This window comes from Drosophila willistoni (assembly GCF_018902025.1).
Source record: "Drosophila willistoni isolate 14030-0811.24 chromosome XR unlocalized genomic scaffold, UCI_dwil_1.1 Seg143, whole genome shotgun sequence".
Taxonomy (NCBI): domain Eukaryota; kingdom Metazoa; phylum Arthropoda; class Insecta; order Diptera; family Drosophilidae; genus Drosophila; species Drosophila willistoni.
The window spans coordinates 296,750-319,695 of NW_025814056.1; the positions used below are offsets into that span (position 1 = coordinate 296,750).

The 22,946-nt window shown below is 38.0% G+C and overlaps 7 protein-coding genes and 1 non-coding gene across 11 annotated transcripts; 2 read left to right on the forward strand and 6 right to left on the reverse strand.

The window, feature by feature from the left end:
• Window positions 1–78: 78 nt before the first annotated feature.
• Window positions 79–13,287, reverse strand: LOC6646346 (prominin-like protein). Of its 4 annotated transcripts, none has more exons than XM_002068956.4 (14): window positions 13,195–13,287; window positions 5,480–6,157; window positions 5,255–5,402; window positions 4,863–4,991; window positions 4,598–4,785; window positions 4,340–4,504; window positions 4,140–4,270; window positions 3,736–4,071; window positions 3,515–3,624; window positions 2,498–3,455; window positions 2,282–2,421; window positions 1,775–1,834; window positions 1,507–1,698; window positions 79–349 (listed from the first exon to the last, which is right to left on the reverse strand). In XM_002068956.4, the coding sequence occupies exons 2-14, from the start codon at window positions 5,967–5,969 to the stop codon at window positions 238–240; spliced, it is 3,159 nt and encodes a 1,052-aa protein (XP_002068992.1). In that variant the 5' UTR covers window positions 5,970–6,157; window positions 13,195–13,287; the 3' UTR covers window positions 79–237. The 4 variants fall into 4 exon arrangements, with proteins under 4 accessions (XP_002068992.1, XP_023033779.1, XP_023033780.1 ...); XM_023178011.2 differs by lacking the exon at window positions 13,195–13,287 and adding an exon at window positions 12,228–12,292; XM_023178012.2 differs by lacking the exon at window positions 1,775–1,834.
• On the reverse strand, window positions 7,081–7,153 carry Trnam-cau. The gene has a single exon. It is a non-coding gene; the product is annotated as a tRNA-Met (tRNA).
• A 610-nt stretch (window positions 13,288–13,897) lies between the features above and the next one.
• On the reverse strand, window positions 13,898–14,838 carry LOC6646349 (iodotyrosine deiodinase 1). The gene is made up of 2 exons (XM_023178019.1): window positions 14,667–14,838; window positions 13,898–14,606 (listed from the first exon to the last, which is right to left on the reverse strand). The coding sequence occupies exons 1-2, from the start codon at window positions 14,821–14,823 to the stop codon at window positions 13,903–13,905; spliced, it is 861 nt and encodes a 286-aa protein (XP_023033787.1). The 5' UTR covers window positions 14,824–14,838; the 3' UTR covers window positions 13,898–13,902.
• Window positions 14,839–14,931: 93 nt separating this feature from the next.
• LOC111519089 lies at window positions 14,932–16,770 on the reverse strand. Its single transcript, XM_023178017.2, has one exon. It carries the CDS (start codon window positions 16,599–16,601, stop codon window positions 14,940–14,942), a length of 1,662 nt encoding a protein of 553 aa, XP_023033785.2. The 5' UTR covers window positions 16,602–16,770; the 3' UTR covers window positions 14,932–14,939.
• Window positions 16,771–17,541: 771 nt separating this feature from the next.
• On the reverse strand, window positions 17,542–18,313 carry LOC6646350 (CCAAT/enhancer-binding protein gamma). The gene is made up of 2 exons (XM_002068959.4): window positions 18,158–18,313; window positions 17,542–18,016 (listed from the first exon to the last, which is right to left on the reverse strand). The coding sequence occupies exons 1-2, from the start codon at window positions 18,311–18,313 to the stop codon at window positions 17,789–17,791; spliced, it is 384 nt and encodes a 127-aa protein (XP_002068995.1). The 3' UTR covers window positions 17,542–17,788.
• On the forward strand, window positions 17,587–18,909 carry LOC124460620. Its single transcript, XM_047011833.1, has 2 exons — window positions 17,587–17,651; window positions 18,295–18,909. Exons 1-2 carry the CDS (start codon window positions 17,603–17,605, stop codon window positions 18,342–18,344), a joined length of 99 nt encoding a protein of 32 aa, XP_046867789.1. The 5' UTR covers window positions 17,587–17,602; the 3' UTR covers window positions 18,345–18,909.
• Window positions 18,910–19,297: 388 nt separating this feature from the next.
• LOC6646351 (nedd8-activating enzyme E1 regulatory subunit) lies at window positions 19,298–21,530 on the forward strand. The gene is made up of 6 exons (XM_023178005.2): window positions 19,298–19,406; window positions 19,466–19,630; window positions 19,698–20,343; window positions 20,405–20,738; window positions 20,812–21,060; window positions 21,418–21,530. Exons 1-6 carry the CDS (start codon window positions 19,339–19,341, stop codon window positions 21,528–21,530), a joined length of 1,575 nt encoding a protein of 524 aa, XP_023033773.1. The 5' UTR covers window positions 19,298–19,338.
• LOC6646352 (elongation of very long chain fatty acids protein 4) lies at window positions 21,294–22,780 on the reverse strand. The gene is made up of 4 exons (XM_002068961.4): window positions 22,576–22,780; window positions 22,335–22,497; window positions 22,080–22,251; window positions 21,294–21,982 (listed from the first exon to the last, which is right to left on the reverse strand). Exons 1-4 carry the CDS (start codon window positions 22,743–22,745, stop codon window positions 21,675–21,677), a joined length of 813 nt encoding a protein of 270 aa, XP_002068997.2. The 5' UTR covers window positions 22,746–22,780; the 3' UTR covers window positions 21,294–21,674.
• Window positions 22,781–22,946: the final 166 nt, after the last annotated feature.

Genomic DNA, 22,946 nt, shown 5'->3' on the forward strand with positions numbered 1-22,946 from the left:
TTGATTTTTGTTTTTGTGTTCTTTTTTTGTTTGTTTCTTTTTTGTTTTGTTTTAGGGTATCATTAACTTAAAGTACAGTCTCAATAATAGGGATAGGGTTTATATAGAGCGAAACTCAAGTTTTGGTATTAAAAATTAAATTCTTGCATCTTTCTGCATTCTTGTTGCCACTTTCTGGTCTCCTTCCCCCTCTAAAGCTGTTTGCGCCCAAGTCCGAACGATTTGATTTCATTTGATTTAATCCTGCTCAGAGGCGCCCGGATAATAGTATGGTGGTGGACGCTCATATTCGGATGAAGGTGGTGCTGCTGGCGGATTATGATAGCGTGGCGGCTCATGGTCCCAGTGCCTGTCAAATCAAATCAAAGTTATCTTAGTAAGTGGACAAATAGTTATATTAAGGTATATATTAAATAAATATATTAACAAATATAAGTAGTAATAACGAAAGAAGAAAATCACGAACAACACACTGCCTCCTCCTTTTTCTATCAGTCTCTTTCTCTCTTTCTTACTCACTATTGCTAAATTTGTTTTTAGTAGAAACATCGATTCTTATCGAGCATTATAGCCCTTTTTTCGATGAAAAGATAACACTTTGATGATGACAATGTTTTTATGTATGTGTGTATGCATGTATGGATGAATTTATGGATTCAGTTAGTGTTCTTGGCTTTGAATCCATAGTTATAGATAACGGCGACATTGGTTTTACAAGCTATACATATATCTATATATATTTATATAGGTATATAACAATGAACAATAAACAGCTGGACATTTGAAGTATATACGTGACGTCTACAGGAAAAGAAGCACAGAAAACAAATGAATTCATTTTGAATCAATCCCACAACCAGTCTGCCTTTGTTTCGTTTTTAAATATTATTAATTAAATTCAATTAAAAACGTTTTCCCCATTATATTCTTCTTAATCTCTAAAGAAAACAAACTTTTAGACGTTATTATCCGTCTCTCAGTTTACCCTACATATGTATATTCTTTAAGTTAAGTGATCGTTTCTATATGGATATAAAGCGCTGCTAGGTTTAGTCTTACAATTAGTCAGTCAGTGGTTAAGTCCAATTTACTAATAATTTGTTTGGAGAGCCTTTTATTTAGGAAATTTCGCACGTGTTAGTCCAGTTTTATTTGAACTCGAGATGCGAGTCTTATCTGAACACAAACAAACACAAATTGAGTGTTATTATGGGTGGCGTACACATTACCAAAGACCAAGTGTAGCAACTGGCAACTGGCAAACAAGGAGTTAAACGGCCTAAAAGTAACCATCTGCCGTCAATGCTTTAGGCCTTGTATCAATGGCCATAATTTTAGCGCTAAATTAAACAAAAATTAAAAATAAATTACAATTAAGAGATTAAGCGGCTAGGTTTTGTTTGTTGTTACCATAATAGAGACCTTCAAAAGGAGGAATGTTTACATGGTATGGAATAGATGTGATTTCAAGATGATAACCATAATGATCTTGGGCTCTTAACTTACGTGGGTGCCATGTCGTTATAACGCATATTGCTGCTACCAGGAGCTGCATCATCACAGCCTCCTCCACCTCCACCGCCGCCGCCACCACCGCCGTTCGAGCGAGCTGCTCTTGAGTGTCGTGGCGATGCGTCCTCATAGTATTCCTGCTGTTCTCGTCGTCGTTCATAGGCCTTGCGCCGTTTCTTTGGCACACTATTTGAGTGAATGAGAACGGGAGTAATATTAGTTTCAAATTAACGATCAAATCGAATCTCTCTCTCTCTCTTACTTAGCCAATGGCACATGCTCGCGATCGCGCTCGCTATAGGCATCGTATAAATAGTCGCTGCTGCATGCGTTAGGCGTAATGATGATCGGTATTAGCAGTGAAATGAGAGACAATTGTGAGACAGAGAGGTTAATCATGTTGGTCCATCCACACATAAGCAGAAGGGATTAAGACATAAGTACAACTAAATGAATCCATGTTAATCTTTCTTTGATTTATTCGACGTCACCACCCCCGATGATTCCATAGACGTTCCAATTTCATTCAACTGTTCAAAGTGATCAACTCCTCCACGTTCACGTCTGGAAGTTTTTTTAGTTTCGCATGCGCAAGAGGTTTGCCGACCACCGCCACATGTTAGAATCGGTGGCAGTGTATAAGGTGCACCAGTACAAACTGGACAGCTTTTGGGTTTTAGTAGTGGATGAAGGTGGATTTAAGTGCGGTTAAAAGTGATGCCTGAAAACAGAACACAAAACATACAAAACAAAATTTATATCAACCTACCCGCCCTCTACAACTGCTGCAGCACCGACAGTGGCAATATAAGGATAGATTTTCTTATACAAACACATCAAGCGATGGGCCACAAATAATATGGGTATAAAGAGCAACGAGCAAAGCAAAACGCCAACCCAAAATCCATTCTGTAAAACCACACAAAAAAAAAAAGACAAATTAAAGTTTGAAATCGAGTGTAGAGTTTGTTTTTTTGGGACTTACAATGGGATCGACCAGCCGATGGCATATCAAATCAACGCCGCGATAATATATATAGGAAAGTGGCGCACAGTGACCCACATTGTCATTACTCTCAGTGATAACCATATTGACATAGTCTTCAATTTGTTCAGTTAACTCAACTGTTAGATTTGATCCAAGCAAATTGATATACTCTTTGCCTCGTGTTTGTATAAAGTGCTCGGATCTAAGAACAGCAGCCACTAGTATGGTAATTGAGCTATTGAAATCATGATTCTCATACAAGATTAATTCATCAATTTTCTTTAGATTCTCTCGCATTTTATCCACAATTCCGGAAAGTTTGATCACGAAATTATCATGGAATGCCCTCATGCTGTAGACCGCATTGTAGAACTGTATCTTTGCCCAGGCATATGTCGGATATTCGAGTGAATTATACATCGAATCTATACTTTGAGCCAATGATCGTAAATCCATTGGGGTAAATTCTTTGCATAGATATTCCATATATAAGCTACTATGATACGTTGATAAATTGCCATTGCGCAACTTATTGAGACGATTCCTCTCTTCAGCTGTGAGTAAAACAACAGTGCTGAGATCCTCATTGAAAATGGGTCCATGATCGGAATCGTCGCTCTCGTGCGAGGTCATTACCGATATGCGAGAAATATCATTAATGTCATAGATTTTATTGGTACGCAGCATATCGAATATGGATTGATTTGCCTCACAGGCTTTAATCGCACTTGACATCCGGAATGGTGGTACGACCAATTCATCATTATCCCTATTAGTTTCTTTGGGTAAATAGCGATTTAAATCAATCACAGAGTCTATTTGACGGAACAAAGCATTTTGATCCTGATCTCTCCATGGTGCACATCCTCCCTGATATGTGACCAATCCGATCATAAAGTACAGCAGGCCAACGAGAGTGATGAATGAGAATACGCAGAATATCAATAAGATAGCACTGCAATAAAGGACAAGGATTAAGGGTTGGTCGAAACTAAAGACATCTCCATCACTTACAGGAGCAAACATGTGGCCCCTGTGGCCTTGCTGCAGCAATCATCGCCATAACCGCTTCGTCTCCTACCAAAGCAGCCACACAATAATGCAATAATCAAGACGAACAATATCTGAAAATATTTTTAGAATTTCATTAGGTACCAAATAATTAAAACTTCAAGCTCAAGGTTTAGGCTTAAAGAAATCAATATTGATTATATAAATACCTAAACCTGACTTACCAATAGTATCAGCATGCAAACAATGACACTGACAAGACTTCGATCTTCGCCAAACTTTTCATAGACATCATCAAATGATTTGGTCGAGCGTAATGTATTTAAATGTATATCACTTAATACAGCATCAATAATGTTGCGTATATTGGTGGCCTGAGTTTGGAATATTTCCTTGCCGGCCTGGACATCACGTATCAATGGCGGCACCACATGAGACATAACCATTCGAACCTTTTCGTTAACCGTTTGTAAACGTTCAATTGCCATTTTCGGTATGATAGCATAGTTTTCCTGAATTATTTCTGCCATATTCTCTACATAGACGGTAGTATTTGGTATCTAAAAATAACAAATATATTTTTAGTTAAGTCAGGTTCCACTTCATTTAGTTGGTTAGTCACACGCACCTGATCGAAATGTATACATTTCGATGTATCTATTAATTCAATATTTGAGGTCTCTAGGAAATTCTGACACTGCTGTGTATTGCACAAATTGGCTACATTGTAGTTAATATCACGTTTGAGACCGCGAACACCTACGAAAAAATGAATGAAAAGAGACAGATAAAACATTGTTTTGAAATTTAAGATTATTCTTTATCTACCATCTCGCAATTGAGAGCCATAGAAACGCAAATCCTTTTCCAATTTATCCACCTGTCGCATTAAAGCTAACGCCTCAGGCATATTATCTAAGATGCGCTCCAGCTCAGATAAAGCACTGCTCTCTGAGGTATCCGCCAGATCCAGGAATATATGTTTATGAGCATCTAGAGATTTTGAAAAAAAAAAAAAAAAAAAAACAAAACAAGTTTCATCAAGTTAAGTTAAAAGTAAATTTAACTATACATTAATATACATACTATTTAAGGAGTCAATCAAATGAGTTTCCACCTCTTCATAGTTGTAGACAAACAAATGGTAAATGTGATTTGATACATCCCTGAGGAATGTGCAAGTGTCTTCGCTACCACGACGAATTGTAGTGGTTGTATCCTCAAAGCCCTGATTGAGCATTCTATTCGTGGCGAAGGCAATGATGATACCAAAACTATATTCAAAAAATAATAAGACCAAAAACTCTTTAGTAAAAAGCAAAAAATGTAAAGAGTGCCAATCTGAACTTACATTAAGCCAATGATTAGTAGGAGCAGCAAAATGCCACAGCAGCAACGTCTTCGGGCATCCTGTTTGCTAGTACAAGGCGGACATCCTTGCCGACATCGGCGACAGCAGCAAAAGCAGCAATAACAGACACTGTAACAAGTAGAGAAAATAAAACTCAATGGTAATTAAAATGCAAAACAAACCGAATTAAGCAAACTCTAGACTAAACCATTACTTATAATAAAATCACAGCTCTCGCGATATTAATCATTTCAATTTCGGAAAAAGACGAGTGAAAAGGACACTCCTGATTCTACTCAAGTCTATATACAAAATGTTATAGTTTAAGCCCAATTTGACTTGCCAAACAGATTTGATATTTGTGTATATTTTTGGTAAAAAAAAAAACTTACGCTATAAACGGTATCAGAATGATAAGTATCAATAGAAAGAACACCCATGCCAATATCAGCCAATACTCGGCCAAAAGGGCAGCCCAATCGTTTTGCTCAACCTTGGGGCCAAGTGCCAACGTATCCTTATCCTTAATCACAATGTAACCTGTTAATGGATAATAGAAGAAGGTTATTAGACGACTTTCTATTTAAAGGAGTTTCTATATATGTATGTATATTTACCTGGCGGTAAGGCTGGCTCATATGTCAGTATGGAATCGTATAGAAAGTGCGTGAAATTATATATAGGGCTCATGGCCGTAGAGCTAGACCATGTATCCTTTGTATAGTTGGCTTTCGATTTATATGGTGTGAATTCCACTGGCGGCCAATGGACCTGCCCCTGTTGTTCGTGTGTTGTGCCATGACCTGAATAGCCTTTGCGCCAATATGCTGGTGCATCTGCGGATTTCTGTTTGCTACTGCCTGTATCTCTGGATATTCCCTTATTATCTGCCGGTGATGCTACTGCTACCGTTTGTTTTCCATTAATCTGAGCGGCACTTGGCCGTATTAAAGTGGCCAAAATAAAGCCAAATACAGCCACACTTAAACTGCATATGGCTAGATAAGCAATCTGACGACGCTTTCGTCGCTGTCGTCGCTTGTGAGCCCGTTTTGTTTTGCATTTTGCCTCAGCTTGCGGCTGAGGGTCGTCAAGGACTTGAGTCATTGTGCTGCTAGCTTCTACCCTTTCTCTTCAGATGCGTTCGTCACTCAATTACACACGTCACTACACTACACTTTCGACACTCTTAACACACAGTGCTGCTGCGGCTGTTGGTGCTTGTGCTGCTGCTTCTGATGATCGTGGTCTCCTTGTGCATGTGATAACGCGCACCCATTTCACGCGTCAGTTGCCTGCAAGAGTCGAATGGAAATTAAATTTAGCATTAGAAATAAGCAAAAGAAACTTGCAAACGGAAGGCTGCTCCGGGCCCACTCCCTGAAATGGGATGTTGGCATGTCTTGACCTAATTATAAATGCGTGCCAGGGCACTAAAATACGTTTCTTACAAAAATCCAATCCCATTTCGCTCTTAGCTCGCTTAAGAAAATTAAGCATAACCCGTGAATGATGTTAATAGTATCTTGGGCTTGGGCTTGGTTCTACATCGCTCTGCAGGACACAAAACACATCAACCATCACTTGACATCAATTAAGGCCAATAAACGGCAAAGCAATCGTAAGGCGTGGCGCTAAATGCATAAAAAAGGATTGCAAAACTCAAGCTGTATGGCAAGAGACAAACTCAGAGAGTCAGAGAAAGAGAGGGATAAAAAGGCACAGCAGCCTCTAGGTGGCACAGAGAACCTGAACCTGTCGCCATCTATCATTAAACATTTACCAAAAGTTGAATGCACCAGCCAACCACAAACCACCAAAACACCACCGGGGGTCGCTCTAATGACTCATGCACTTGCCACCGCCGCACAGTGGTTAAATTTGTATAGATTTGACGTTAGAAAATATTCAACATTGAAACATTTTCCTATTGTCTTAATAGATTTTCTACAGATTTTGTCAAATCTTAAGTTTTTAATAAAAAGAAAAATGTTATGAATTAAAAAATAACATTAAATTAAAGCAATTTTTTTGATCTACCTTTAAAAAAAATATTTAAATAAATTAAAAAATATGTAATGAATTTCTTCATATGTGTACCACTGTGCGGTATTCGCTTGTGCATAATTACATAATAAAAAAAATGCTAGCATAAGCGAAATTAGTTTCAAAATAAAAATAAAAGAAGTAAAGCAAAAAAAAAATAAAAAAAATTACATGCCCCGGGTGAGGCTCGAACTCACGACCTTAAGATTATGAGACTTACGCGCTGCCAACTGCGCCACCGAGGCCATGATCAGCCAAGCGGCAAACACACAGAATTTACCTGTTAGCCGGAAATATTCTAACCTTATCATCATTCAGATAAGCAAATGTATAAGGTACATATAGTTAGAAACTCTCTCTCACTGAGTAATCTAATGCAGTTTTATAATGTAAATTATATATACATCTAAATCGGACTGAGTCATTGCAAGGGCAAAATAAAGATTTGAAAATCTCTAGATGAAAATAGACTTGATATAAAACACATCGTTTGCAAATTAGAACTTTTTAAAATTCAAAGAAATATATTGATAAGCATTCTAAGAAGTTCTGTTATCAAAACTTCAAAAAAAAATGTTTGCTGGTGATGTAATAAGTTAAAATTTCCAAAAACTGACAAAAGTGTAATGTGTATTTCATTAATATTAAAATAAAATTTGATAAGATATCCTTGAAAAAGATATATTAGGCATGGTTTAAATTTACAAATCACAGATAGATTTCTTATACATTAAATATAGGAAATCAGAACTTATTATAAAGTGAGAGAAATTAGCTTCGAAATTTAGAGACGTTAGGTTTGTAGTTTTAAAATCATTTGGATAATAATCCTTTTAAAAGCAAGCTTAAAACTAACCAAAATTGTATACAAATTGAAACTTTACAAAAACGAAAGAGAATCATATTGTGACCCACACTAGAAGGGCGCATGACTTAAAGAATAAGAATAAATATAAATATTTTACAAAAACAATGATTACCATAATTTTGGATTATCATTTAAGGTATGAAACATCTGCTCTCTGTGTGTGTGTGTGTGTGCTCAGTTTGACATTATACATGACATCTGTGAACATTTTGTATGGAGGTTAAAATAAAACAACTATCATCATCATAATCATCATGATGAAGGCCCTCGCTTCTTGTATTAGTCTTGGTATGACCAATGTCGTGCATAAAAAGAGAAGAAGCAGAAGTAAAGTTTAATGAACTTTATGACCGTACCGGACAGTAATAGAGTTGTCAGAGCCAAGAGCGAGAGGCAGAGGGGCAGGGAGCAGGGGAAGAGTCGAGGCGAGACGAAGGAAAGGCAAACCATTCAAGGCGGTTGATTACATTTATGTTTGCCTTGCCCCGACGTCTGACCACCACAGAATTTGTCGCAATACACGCACACACACACGCACACACACACACACACACACACACACACACGCACAGACACATTATTTGGAGCACTGCATTTGCCGCCTACTTATCTCGCCTTAAGTTTGTTTTTATGCTCAATTTCCAGTGCTGTCGGACTTAATGGCTGTGGTAAAAATAGATAGACAAAGTGTGTGAGCTTCACAGTCCAACACACTGACCTGAAGTGTGATTTTAATTGCGTATACGCCGCGTGTGCGACAGACACCGAATAACAACCGATTAACCAAAGACTAAACCAAACTGGACTGGAGTGGACTGAACAAACTGGATGATGCTTATGCTCCTGCCATTTGGGTTGCTGCCGCTGCTTCTGCTGCTTTGCAGAAAAATCTGTATACCATCTTACAGGAGGAGGCACACAAACGGCCTTGACACCACACGGGTTGACGACAGCAAAAACCATGCTGCTGATGCTGCTGGAAGGAGCCCCAAAACACAGCGACGACAACAACTGATGCTTGTTGGAGATGGATGGTTGGATGGATGTAGTGACGACGACGACTTAACTTAAATGCCTGAGGTGGCATGTGCCGGCATTTGCAGGTAGCTGTTTGCAGCAAAAAAACAAACCAAAAATAGTCCAAAATTAAAACAAAAAACAAAATAACCCAAAAAACCAAACATTTTGCAGCTCTTCTCATACATGATGATAGGGACATGCGCACTGACTAGGACAACTCTCGTTATGACTGTTTTTTTTGTTGTTTTTTTTCTTATTTCGGCTGCTGCAAAGAAGTAATCAGCGTATATGCAATCATTTGAATCGTTCACTTATTGCATTTAGTCACAGTCACCCACACCAACAACACACAAGTGCAAAATTATATGAACTCATAAAATTCAAATAGATTATAATTGTTGATTCTGAGTCAGCAGAGAGATGTCAGTCTTTGTCATATATATATATATATATATGGTATACAATGACTTCTCCTTATCTCAGTTTACACCTCTTGCAAATAATTGAGAAAGAAACATGTGTGAAAAATTTCTCTAAATAAATTTTCTGCTGAAGACGTAAAACTATAAACAAATATTTAATACAAATACTATTCTATGAAAAACAAAGCTAAGGCAATCAAGCTAAATAAGTTTCATTCTGAAAAGTTAAGGGGTTTAGAAAATTTACTTTAAAAAAAAAATACATCAATAAATCTAGATTCTAGAATATAGAAAATTCTCTATTTCAAAACAGATGAGCAGCATGTCTGCTTTGACTTGACGTTTTCTGGAAACTGCGTTAACGAAATCGTAATTGAACATTTCTTAATATGTTATGTATTAGCCGATCTTTTTAAATTTTGGTCACTTCTGCATCGTATTATTTGATAAATTTTATAGTTAGACAGAAGAGACGCCTGTATGCAATAAAATTTAAGATTCTTTTTTTTCTTGCCTATAGCCAATCAAAGTCATCAAAGTGGAAAAACGTTTTATCTAAAAAGGCGAAAGAACGGCCTTCAATCTTAGCATAGGAAAAACCGAAGTTATTGAGAAGTCAATGTTTGTGACTTTGCCGTTTGTATGGGAGCTATATGATAGTGGTCCGATCCGGCTGAATCCGAGATACACATCCGGTGTACTATATACAAGCCTTCATGCAAAATTTCAGCTCTGTAGCTACAGTCTAGGAGTTTGCACTGATCACTGACAGACGGACGGACGAACATGTCTATTTGAACTCGTCGAGTCGTTCTGATCAAGAATATATATTCATTTATATGGTCGGAGATGCTTCCTTCTATGCGTTGCACACTTCTGACCAAAATTAATATACGCTTTTTGCAAGGGTATAATGATGCTGGTTCATTGAAAAAGTGAGTTCATGTGTCAAAAAGGAGTTGAAAGAGTTTGATCATTAAGTTTTCGGGTTATTGCACCTGCTGACTTGAGAAAAAAGAAAAGGGAATCAAGCAATCGTGATTAAACTACAAAATGTATGTACATATTTATTCTTTATTAAATCTTTGTGGTTGACGGTAATCGTAATCGTAATTAGACTGAATAAGCCAGAGTTGGTCATATGTTATATTTAAAAATAAACTTAAGGCACAATTCAGGTCGCACATCAATTTAACCAGAGTCCCAAATACCAGCCATATTTGGGTACGCATTTTAAGGCAACTTTTTTAGTCAGTGAGACGATGCTAATCCAAGAAACTGACATTTCAAGCAAGAAATAAATATAGTGAAACAACAAAAGCAAAATAACAAAAAATATATATGTACATAAAAATAAGTAGTAATAAATATTGCAGGAAAAACCGGTACAGCGAGAAATAGCGAAGAGAAATTCGTTAAGCCAATGTGACTCACCTCACATCTCCAAAACGGGGAAGCTAATCAAGAAAGCAAAAAACTGAATTGGCACAAAGAACTTTTGTTAAATCAAAAAAGTAAGTAACCGAACTCGAATAGCCAGAGAGACAGACAAAGCGTTAAGCTTTTCAAAATGTATCACCAAAAAACAAGATGAGAGGAAGTATACACATACACCAGACACATGCTCACTCAAATGGTTTGAAGTGGAAGAATTGTAAGAAGTGACGAGAGGCGAGAAAGGGAGAGAGAGTCATGTGAAACTGGGACGATCTGAACGGAAGAACTTCACATGGTACACACTACAGTAGCCACTGAATAATTGGATATCCCTTGGTTTATTTTATGATTTATTGGGAAATTCAAACATTTTTATAAACAATTTCAATTGTTCTCGCTTTCGTCAACTGATTGTTATTATTTTTTTGTATAAATATTTAAGAATCATTTTCGCTTTAAAGAAATTCCTCTGTAACTTGAACGAAAGGGCCCCATGCAAGCGTTTCACATATGTACGTATGTATATATCTAAGTGTGTATGTGTGTGAGTCTAGCTATAAATACATACATATAGACATAGACAGGCGGCCACTGGCTCGAGCTCTAACTAGCACTCTGCTGACTACTCCATTGCTCTTGTTGTATATATCATAACTAATATGTATCTAACACAGGTCAGGGATGTGTCTATGCATGTATCTGTGTGTGTGTTTTGTCTGTGTGTACCTGCGGTGGCTGCTGCGGAAGCGCAGTATACCTACATACATAGTTTCTTTTTTATGCTCCCTATCTCTCTCTCTCTCTGTCTCTCCATCGAACAGGTTGAAAATGTGAGAGTATATTAGGCTAGACAAAAATAAAAATACACTATATTTAAATGTTTTACTCAAGTGATAAAAATTCTTTGTCTGCAAACTTCTTGAAAGATTAAGGGTATTGTATAATTTCGATCACAGGATGACAAATGGGAGTGAGAGAGGGCGAGAGAGCCGTGTGAATCAAAGCAACAAAGCAGTGCGATAAATTAATTATGGTCGTTGTACGCTGTTAGAGAGCTACTTTTAACGGTAAATCAAGTGGGTGAAAAAAAACAACAGAAACTAAATCAAACACAGAGTGCGAGTAATTGAGAGAGAGGGAGAGAGAGAGTGAGAGCGAAAGAGAGATGAGAATTAGTGATCATGCACAGAAATGTGGCCTGGCAATTGAAATAATTTCAGTAAATTGAAATAAACAAGTTCAATTTTTAGTCGCACTCCTTCTCCACCTCCCACCGCATTGCGACACTCACTCACCCAATAGGGAAAACAATTCTCTTCTTTTTTTTTCCTAAGCCAATTAAGTTGGCTTTTGGATGATGATGATGAGGATGGGACAAGAATAAGAACAACAACAACTTCCAAATCCAATTAGCTACCCAATGCCAGAAAGAAGCTCGAGCTCCAGCTTACTTACGACTGAGACACACACACACACTTACAGATGCAAACAAACAAAAGGGTTAGGGGGAGAGGTGGATGAAATGATATAGAATTCGGGACAGTGGGCGTGCCCAGCATAACGTGCACTCACTTGGTTGGGTTATATTCCAGCTGCAGCAATTATTGTTTGACTAATATATATATACATCTGTATAAATATATATATATAAACAACAAATTTTGGATATACACAGGATATTAACAGTTAATTACGTATAATGCACATGCATATGTCTGTGTTTAAGGCTATAGATATCCAATCCGATCCGGAATTGTCGTCAAAAGATACAAATTTACCAAATATAACTATATATGCACGTTTTTGTGTTTATTTTTTTTTTTGTTTTTTTTTTTGTGTAATTCAGTAAAATTTCAACTAATTAAAAACAAACAATTTAAAAACATACAATAACAGATAAATCGGAACAAAAAATTCTTTTTTAACAATTTCCATAAGCAAGTGGTGGGTGGTGCGGAGAAGATATGAGACAAAAAAAAAAGCAAACATTGGCAATGCAGAATGTTGCGAGGCCAAGCCGACCTTTCCCCCCGCTCCACCTACTCACAACCAGCCACCCAAGCATTCACCTCCAATACAGATTCCAGTGGCACGTCCCTGTCCTAATTGGTGTGCAAACGCAATGGGAAGATGCAGAAAGAGCGAAAGAGAGCAAAGGAAAGTGAGCGAGAGAAGGGAAAGACTAGCACAAGAATTAAACGAATGCAGAAACACATTTGTTTACACACACACAGGCAGAAACAAACACAATACACAATACTGTCTTTCATTATATTTCTTTTGTTATTTTATTCGTTTTGTTTTATGCATTTTTTAGCCCCCGCCCTTGCTACCGTGATGCTGCTTCTACTGCTTCTTGTAAAAAAACACTTCTTTCTTTGTTTGCTTTTTTTTTTAGTGTCCAGGCCAGACTAGACCCAAGAACAGATACAGATACACAGTTGTTATTTTATGACACTTTGTGGGAAACCCACACCCACACTGATTTTTTCATTAATTGAGATCAAGTTTAATTCAGAATTAGTTTGTTTCCATTCACCTTTCTCAGTTTTATTGGGCCATTTTTCAATTAAGATTTTTGCAGAAAAAAAAATCACACACACGGAGCGCACGAACTTCAACGACGTCGATAGAATACTGATAGAGATGAGCGGATTACTCGTTTTCATCATCGATATTATCGATGGAACCGATGGAGTGCGATAAATCGATGGGAATTTTTCGATGTCGATATATCGAATTTCTTTTAGCCAGTGGCTCTGTTGAACATGCAACATGCAAGGGGGTCGCAACTCGATGGAAGCATCCAACATGCAACAAAAGAGTGCAGTTCATGCAAAAGAGTCCCCAACTTCGATCAAAAGAGTAAAAATCGTGAAAAATAGTACCAACATCAGGTAAAGGAGTTGAACTCGAGCAAAGGAGTCCAACAAAAGAGTCAACCTCCAACAATAGAGTCGAACATGCAACAAAAGAGTCGAACATGCAACAAAAGAGTCGAACATGCAACCTTGGAGTCGAACATCGTACAAAAGAGCACACATACACGGTCTGTTCTAGAGCTGGGAAAACCATCGATGGCAACCGTGACGTTAAAGCTGTGAGTGCTATCGACCCTGTTTATCGCTTTTATCGAGTGGAACGACTATCGACGTACCGGAACCCAGCATTGGCAATTGATAACTTCTTTAGTTGATGCGTTACAATTTGAATTTATTTAATTTTTTTTGTTTTGTTTTTGAGTATTTTAGTATTTTACCATAATGTCCGTAAGATTTTTACGCTTTAAATCTGGCACAAGACAACCATCAGCAGCATAACCCACTGGAAGCAACACCAAGAGTTTTTCATTAATTGGTCTTTGGAGCAAGTTTCTAAGTGCTGACCCACAATTCAAGGGCGTTGTGACTAGAGAACAGAGTCCAGCCGCTTGGAGAGCACAAAGCAATATTCCCGCTGCTATGGAGGTGGAAATTTCGTTATAGTAATGCATTTTCCTCCGACCCTCAGCAGTTGTGCCATGAGTTTGCTTAAACATCACAATTAGGTATGGAGCATCAGTTAAATACTGCTTAATGGGCTTCGTTTGCAATGGCCGCAAATCCGTCACCCACTGGGCATTCATCCGTGTGCTATAGTTGATCCGCTCTTCATGTTCTACGATTTCTCGGATGGATTGCTTCATCTCGCCATCCTCGACGACACAAAATGTCCAGGGTTCAGTGTGTGCCCCACTTGGAGCTGTTCCAGCTGCTCGTATGCAATCTTCGATTAGGCTGATGTCGGGCTTCTTTGTGGGATTAAAAGATCGTATGCTGCGACGTCCACGCACTAGATCGTAGAAGCGTCGAGCACCTTGGGGATTGAGAGACTCGCCAGGATGATAAGTTACGTGTGGTTTCTCATCCAAAGCCGGCTGTAGACCACTATTTTCCGCTTCAGTGGATTCAACTAGAAAATCTTTATCTTAAATTTTTGTTTATACAATTTGATGTGTAACTTTTTTCATACCTGCAATGTCATCTTGTCCATCTAGTTCTATGTGTTTCTTCTGAGCTATCCAATTTTTGAATATATATTTAATAATAAAAACTGTGACTAAGCCAATGAAAATACTTGGCCACTGTTTAATTAGCTTGGAGCTGTACCAACAAGATTGCAATTCCATTTTCAACTGAGCCCCCACCCAAAAAAAAAAATAAAATAAAAACAAAGCTGATAAGCTGTTAACAGCTTTGTTATCTTCCTCTCGTCGACAAAATGTAGGTCACTAGCGATCTTCACTCAGTTGGAATGCCTATGGCAATAGGGACAATGGGATTCGGACTTCGAGCAGACCCTTGTATACCCACTGTGGTGGTCCATATCTTCGTAGTGTTGAGGAAGTGATTTCATTGGTTTGCTGACATCGTTGGAGTCGGTTTGGGATTTCTTGCCGAGTTGATGCGGTGTGGAAGCCTTTATGTGAACCAACTGTCGTTTATGCACTTCACGAAGAATCTCTATAATACGCCATTTGGCATCGAAGTAAATGAAATCGGGGGCATTAGTCAATTCGGTGCGAATCATTTCGCAAAGCATTTGCACCTGTTGTCCATTGTCCCGGGTCTGGTCTGTCGTTGTTGTCGGTGCAGATGAAATGGATGCAGGAGGCTCTGGATTGGCTATGTTTTGTATTCGATGTGGCTTGGTACGTGCTGGAGGCGTTGGACGAATTGGTCGCTGGACGGAATCAGTTTGCAGAACATGCATACGAGAGGGACATGTCAGATCAATTGTGTGCATTGATTTTTCATCGGAATAGAAGGATGATTCTACAGAGACTTTAGAAATTTGTGGATAAGATGAATAATTTGGATGGTAGGGTTTAGAATTTGATTGATTCATCGCATGGAGGGGACACTCCAGATGACAGTCTCTAGTACTGGATGGAAGGGAGCTTGAGTTCGGAGGAGCCATTTTGGATCGCCAGCTAGTTGAATCCATTCTTGGGTCAATAAATCCAACCTGCTCCTGCTGCATGAGCTGCTTTTTTTGTGCATTATCATTAATCTTCGCTTGATCTCCCTGAAAGCATAATTTCCTTTGCTTATTTCTTTCAATACAGACAAAATCAATGGGATTTAACTCATTTTTGGGACATTTGGCTGATTTATTGCTATCTGATGAGGCACCTGAATGCTGCAATTGTGTAAGCGAGGGCAATTTTCCAGCAGATTTACGTGATATTAAACTTAAAGTCGATTTGGATCTATTAAAGAAACCTTTCGGACAATTGTTATCGAAGTGCATACTTAAATGTGGCACTAGAAATAGTAGTTCATTATAATGTTGTATAGATGGTTTCACAACTTGGCCATAATTCCTTCGGGCATTTTCAATAATGGTATATTCCTCTTGGAATACTTTCTTCAGTTCTTCCAAATAGATTCTCAGTTCATCGCTTGTACATGCCAGGCCAGGAAAAGATTGTATCATTTGTATATAACAATCCTCATCGATTTTCTTGTTGCCAAAACAGATATTTCGTGGATTATACAGATTCTCATAATTATGGTACATTTGTATTAGTTTCCGCACATCTTCTTCCTTCATTGTGTCAATTTTAGGATCCAAACCGTCCTCGTTTTCTCTTGTTCTAGTATGACCATTTTGCTTCTTATTTTTGAATAGAAATGAGAAAAGTTTAAATGATTTTTGTGTGGACTTTTTGGTTACATTTTGATGATTTATATTTAAACTATTATTGCTCGTATCTTTGCCGTGGTGTTGGGTCTTGTTGTTGCTGCTGATGCTGGATCTGGGACTGGTTTGGGGAGAGGAACTGTTGCTGCTGTTGTTGTTGTAGTTGTTGTTCTTGGAGTGGCACATCGCATGGGGAATTTCGCGGATCATGCAAATCGAACCGGAACGCTTGAAGGAGCAGCGCTTGTGTTTTCGTTCCATGTTCGGCTATTTGTCGTTTGAGCACATAGATATTCGAACTGGTTGGCAATTCGGATTCCAATTTCTTTACGGGCAGCAGCATTACTAATTATTTTTCAACTATTCTTTTTTTTTGTGAAATCAATTTTGTAACATTTTACGAATAGAATAACAAACTAAACTCAAATCTACACAAAATGTAACGAGTTCTTAGTTTGAAAAGTTAAACGCTTGGCAGCCCTGCCATTTCTAAAATCAGCTGTAATCAGCTGATTACCAACACTAAACTCGGGGCAATAAAATCAGGAAGAACGACCGTGTGGTTTGAGAGAGACAGAGAGAGAGAGAGAAAGTCCACACTCGGGAGAGGGAGACATTTTACATCTGTCGCGCGAGAGAGAGAGAGAACAAGAGAAACAAAACAACAAAAAATAAAAAAAAAGTAAAGAGTTACGTGAAATTATAAATAAAAATAAACTAGGAAATAAGTCATTAAATTTAGTTCGGGCTATGCTGCTGTGTGCTATGTGATGAGTTGTGATAACCATAACCGGAAGCAGTGCTAATTAAAATCAAATCACCTGAACTGCCTTTGTTCAATTTGTCATTTAACAAATTTGGGATTAAAAAAATACTCGAGACACTTTCGAGTTAGTTTTCCTTCTGCCTCTGCCTTGGCCATGTGACAGCTATTTATTTATCAATCGGATTGGAAAACTCAAATTGGAATTCGGAATTCAAAATCAATGCGGGGGTGCCGAATCGCCAATTAGTATAACCACAAAAAGTTCTAGTATACTCCGGCCAATAACCGAATCAAACCAAACCCAATTTGGCCAACAAACATAAAAAATTTAACTCATCATTAAACAAACCCCTCGCTGCAACCAATCCCCCAAGGAAAGAGTGAGAGAGAGAGAGACAAAGACAAAGAGGGCCACAGCTAATAAGATAAGAAATCTATCAATACATTTTTACATTTATTCAAAACCACAAACACAAGAAGAAACTAGACTGTAAAAATGGATGAGGTGTTCGCCCTGCACATGGATAAGCTGGACGTTTATGACGGTAAGTGTGGTCAAAGTGGACTTAAAAATATGTGAATAATATTAAGCATATTAATAGAAATTGTTCATTTGTCATTGTAATGTTGAATGTAAAGAAGGTGCGGATTCCTTTGGTCCGTGCGTCCGCCCGTCAATAAATCAATCATCATCGTCATCCGATTCAGGTCGTCCGAGAATTTCCTGTATTATGCGGTTTTGGTTCTCATCCTTTTCGCCCTTAATGATCAGTTCTCGCAGTGTATTAATGTGTGTTTTCTCTTGCTGAATTTTCGCCTTGAGCTGGGTGTTCTCCTCCTTTAGTTTCTCTATGCGCATTTTACGTTCCTCGGCGGTTTTTTTCGTCTTCTCCCTAGTGCGTTGCACGGCCTGCACCACAATGACGTCGACGAGGACGACCACAAAATGAAAATCAATAAGTTTATACATATTCAGATTAGCAACATTTTGGGCTAGCAACTTTTCATTAACTTCTACTCTCGCCCATTTTTGTGTGCTCTCATTACTTACCTCATTATTCTTTTTTCGTTTCAATTTGTACGCTGGGTCATCTGTTTGTGGACTCATTGGGATATCTCCACCTGTATCTCTACTGGTTGATGCTCTGCTGCTGCTACTATCCCCGCCTGCTGCATCGCCTGCTGCAGTTCTCCTTTTGGCTGGCATACTGACGGTTATAATTCTTATTTGTATTTAATTAATTAACAAGCTCTCGTAACAACAACAAATAGTAAAAACACAACAAACGAAATGTTGCAAGAAGAAGCGTGGTGAAATAACTGCTGCCACAGCAGGCACAACGAATGATGTTACCAAAGCGAAATATGTGAAACATATGTTTTCCCTTTCTATCTCTCTCACTCTCCCTATGACTGTCTGCCACTAGCTCTCATCGATGGTCGATGTCAGTGTTGAACAATGCTTTGTGGACAATAAGAGATGCGGTATTATTAAGTTAACAAAAAATTAAATAACAAATATAATTTTGAACAATAGTATAATAGTGAAAAACAACAATAACAGAATTTGTATTACACTTCACTCAACCCACCACACCCACACACACCAAAACAACCATATATGCATGTACATATGTACATATATATGTATACATATATATTTATGTATGCATATATAAATCAGTTCGGTTGCTCACATCTTGGTATTACTCTTGCGTGTTTATTGTTATTATTATTATAATTTAGCAAATTTGATTTCTGAAAATGCCCATATAATTTATGTTTGTAGTTAAAAAAAATTTATTTGTAAAGACTGATTTCTTCTATATACTATATTTAATATGTAGTTAAGTAAGATTTGAAAAACGAAAGAAAAACAAAGTCTTATTGCAATAAAAAGGATTCTATGAAATGTATGACGTAATATTCAATAAATGTTTCAAATAATATACATATACATATGTAGAAAGATGTATTGGTTTTTCGACTTGGTTGCAACAATTTAAGGAAATGTAAAACATTAATTTGAAAGATGTTATTTAACCAGTAAAAAAATAAAAAATTAATAAATGCCATAGAAAAATGAAATAAAAAATATATAGTAATTATAATCGGCAAAAATTTTCTATTGCCATGCGACCCACTGTGCCGTTTTACAGTGACGTTTTTCAACACTTCTCTTGGGTTGCTTTGTATTATTATTTTTTTTTGCAAAAAAAGCCGGCCTACAAAATGTCTTCACCAGCACCAAAGTCACCAGAATTATCCGATAAAAGCAAAAAATATGATAGACAAATCAGGCAAGTTCCTTTAGATACATATACTACAGACATGTGTTAATCAATTCGTACACATATAGACTTTGGGGCGAACATGGCCAAATGCTGCTGGAATCGGCAAACATTTGCCTAGCGAATGTGACTGCCGTTGGTTGTGAAACAGCTAAGGGACTAGTTCTTCCCGGCATTGGAGGCTTCACAGTGGCCGATGGCAGCACTGTTAAGGAAGAGGATTTGGGTAACAAGTGAGTGGTAATCCACCATATATCTGAGCGCACTTAAATTCAAGTGTTTCCCTTTATTGCTTTGCAGTTTCTTTCTTGATGCCAGTTATATTGGAAAATCCAAGGCTTTAGCCTGCATGCAGTTGTTGCAGGAACTCAATCCCGATGTGAATGGCGACTATGTGGATGAGAGTGTTGACTATATATTGGCAAACCGTTCCAATTTCTTTGACAATTTTGATTTGGTCATTGCCTCGAATTTAAATGAGCAAACATTGATATCGCTATCGAATCGCCTGTGGGAATCAAATGTGCCGCTGCTCTATTGCCGTTCTTTGGGCATGCTGGGTACCATACGGCTGCAGATCAAAGAACATTGCATTGTGGAGGCTCATCCGGATAATCGACAGTTTGATTTGCGTCTGGAGCATCCGTTTGAGACATTACGTGAGCATCTAGAAAGTACAGAGGTCACTAGTAAAGTGCCTTGGCTTTTGGTTCTATACAAATATTTAAAGGTCTGGCAGAAGCAACAAGACGGTGACCAAAAGGCACCCAAAAACTACAAGGAGAAGCTAGCGCTGAAAGAGCTAATCGAAAAGGAAATGAAAGCCGATGAGGAGAATCACGAAGAGGCTATCAAAGCGGTCAATACGGCCTTTGGAGCTGGTCGAGTATCTAGCGATTTGAAAGCCATATTTAATGATGATGCCTGCGAGCAGTTAAATAAGAAGGTTACCCATCACTACGCTTTTTATCTTGGCCAATCCTAAATCTAATTTTGTGGTTTTTTAGAGCAATCCCTTTTGGATCATGGCAAAGGCTTTAAAGCATTTTGTAACTGAAGAGAATAATGGTTATGTGCCCCTGCCTGGCGTCTTGCCCGATATGACTGCTAATACGGAATCATATATTGCCCTGCAGCATGTTTATCGTCAGCAAGCATTGCATGATGCCGATCAGGTCTATCACAAATGCCAGGATTATCTTAAGCAACTATCCCTTCCAGTTGATAGCATCGATGAGCGTAGTGTTAGGTTGCTCTGCCGTGAGGCAGCCGGCCTAGCTGTCATCCGGGGAACACGTATTGCGGATGAATATGAGAAAAGTTGTCGCCTCCAGCCCCTAGGTAAATGTCATGAGACAACTATGATTTAGAAAGAGAAACAACATTTCAATTGCCCATCTCTTTCTATTTGCAGTTGAGGACAATGAATTGCAGGGCACACTGACTGCCTATAATTTTGCCCTGCGCGCCTATGAACGCTTCCTCTGCGAATGCGGCAACATTCCAGGCGAATGTACAGTGGAACAGGATATCGGTCGTCTCAAGAGCATTGCGAGCAAAATGCTCAACGATCTGGGCATGCATGCGACGATCAGTAATGATGTTCTTCATGAGATTTGCCGTTTTGGTGGTGCCGAACTTCATGCCGTGTCCGCTTTTATTGGTATGTTTTTATTTTAGCAACGTTCCAGCTATTAATAACCCTCTGGATGCCTGAGCATTAAGATAATCTTTTAAAGTTTTAACATTTCATGTATACAGATTTTAGATAAATTCTATTCTGAGATTTAAAAATAATCTTTAATACTAATTTACATACCGCACTTTTAATATTTAATAGTCAAAGTGCTTAACTCAATAAGAGGCTTATCAGAAAGTTAAAACAATTAATCTTAATCTCTGTATATACAACTAGTTTATTCATTTCATATACAAGCGTACCCAAAAAAAAAAATTATATATATATATATTTACATTCTATCTCTCAATCGAATTAAAATATTTCTCTAAATATTTTCAGGTGGTTGCGCTGCCCAGGAGGTGATCAAGATAATAACCAAACAATATAAGCCAATTGATAATACTTTTATATATAATGCTGTAACCACTGAAAGTGTTACGTTGAAGTTGTAGTAAGCCAAAATTTGATTTTTTATAATAAACAATTTTTGTGAAAAGGAAAAACACATGTGATGACTAAAAGTGCCTTACTAACTAACTAGGTTAAATTGACCATTTAAATGAAATCTGTATATATATACTTATATATAGTCAATGTTATTTGTTATGTTCATTCGGTTTTCTTGTTGATGTCTGATAACTCTGTATATAGAAGCGACCAAAAAGGAAAAGGAAAGATGACATATAGAAGCCTCCAAAATATAAGATCCATAAGGTATAACCACAATTTAGGTACAACGCGTGTGAGCCCCAAAAGAAACCAATGGTAAATTGCAGCAATTGCAATGCAGTCAGATAACGTTTCCACCACAAATACGGTTGAATACGTGGACCCAATGTACTCAAAGCATAGTAGCTATACATTATGATGTGCACAAAGGAATTTATCATGCCGGGTACATAGCCTAAAACAAACACACACACACACACAAAGGGAAAGAAAAGATAAATTGGAATAAGTGAGAAAACGAAACAAAGTTATCCACTGGAATATTCACTTACTTGATCCTGTTGGTAGCCATTTGACAACTATCCAGCACATGATAAACATTGTGCTATGATGGTAGACATGCAGGAAACTCAATTGTGACCATTTGTGGCGTAAAATGAAAAACGCTGTGTCGGCAAATTCAAAGACTTTCGTGATGTAGAACCACCAAAAAGCAGCGGCAATCTGTAAAAAAAAAAACAAGCTCCTTTCGATTCTTACACTGGTCTCATAGATGTATGTATGTGTGTAGTTGTTTCCGGACTTACACGCATCTCATGTGGGTTATAGTCCTCACGACATGGCTGACAGCTGAATCTGTAGTTCAATGCACGCGATGCCGTAAAAAACTCCAAGCATATGTGGGCATTTATAAGGGCCATGGTCAGATTGTACAAGAACAATGGCACACGCAACTGCAATGGCTTGTGCCTGCAGCACATATCGTGAATTGAGAAAAGAAGACGGTCAGGTCAGTCTGATGGGGGAGTGAGAGTGAAATGAACCCACCTGGCCATCCATTTGGGTGCATAGCGTACCATCAGCAAGTAAAGGGCCAACAAAGTTGCCACATTCCAAGGTGATTCAACCAGTGGCCATTCCTGTGTACGTTTATCCGCCAGTTCCGCATACGGAAAACCAATATTCGTGGTGTCATTAAACAACGATGACGACGACATATTTCCCTTCAAACTATAGTGTTGACTTTAAGATCTAACAACTAATACTAAAAACGATGGCAACGGTGGAGTCTTCTTTTATGTGAGGTGAAATTGATCAATTGGCCCTGGTTAGTGATGCATTGAACATTGGGCTATCGTTTTACTACAAACATTTCAATTTCACGTTTAATTATATACAGAGCGCACGTTTATAGTCTT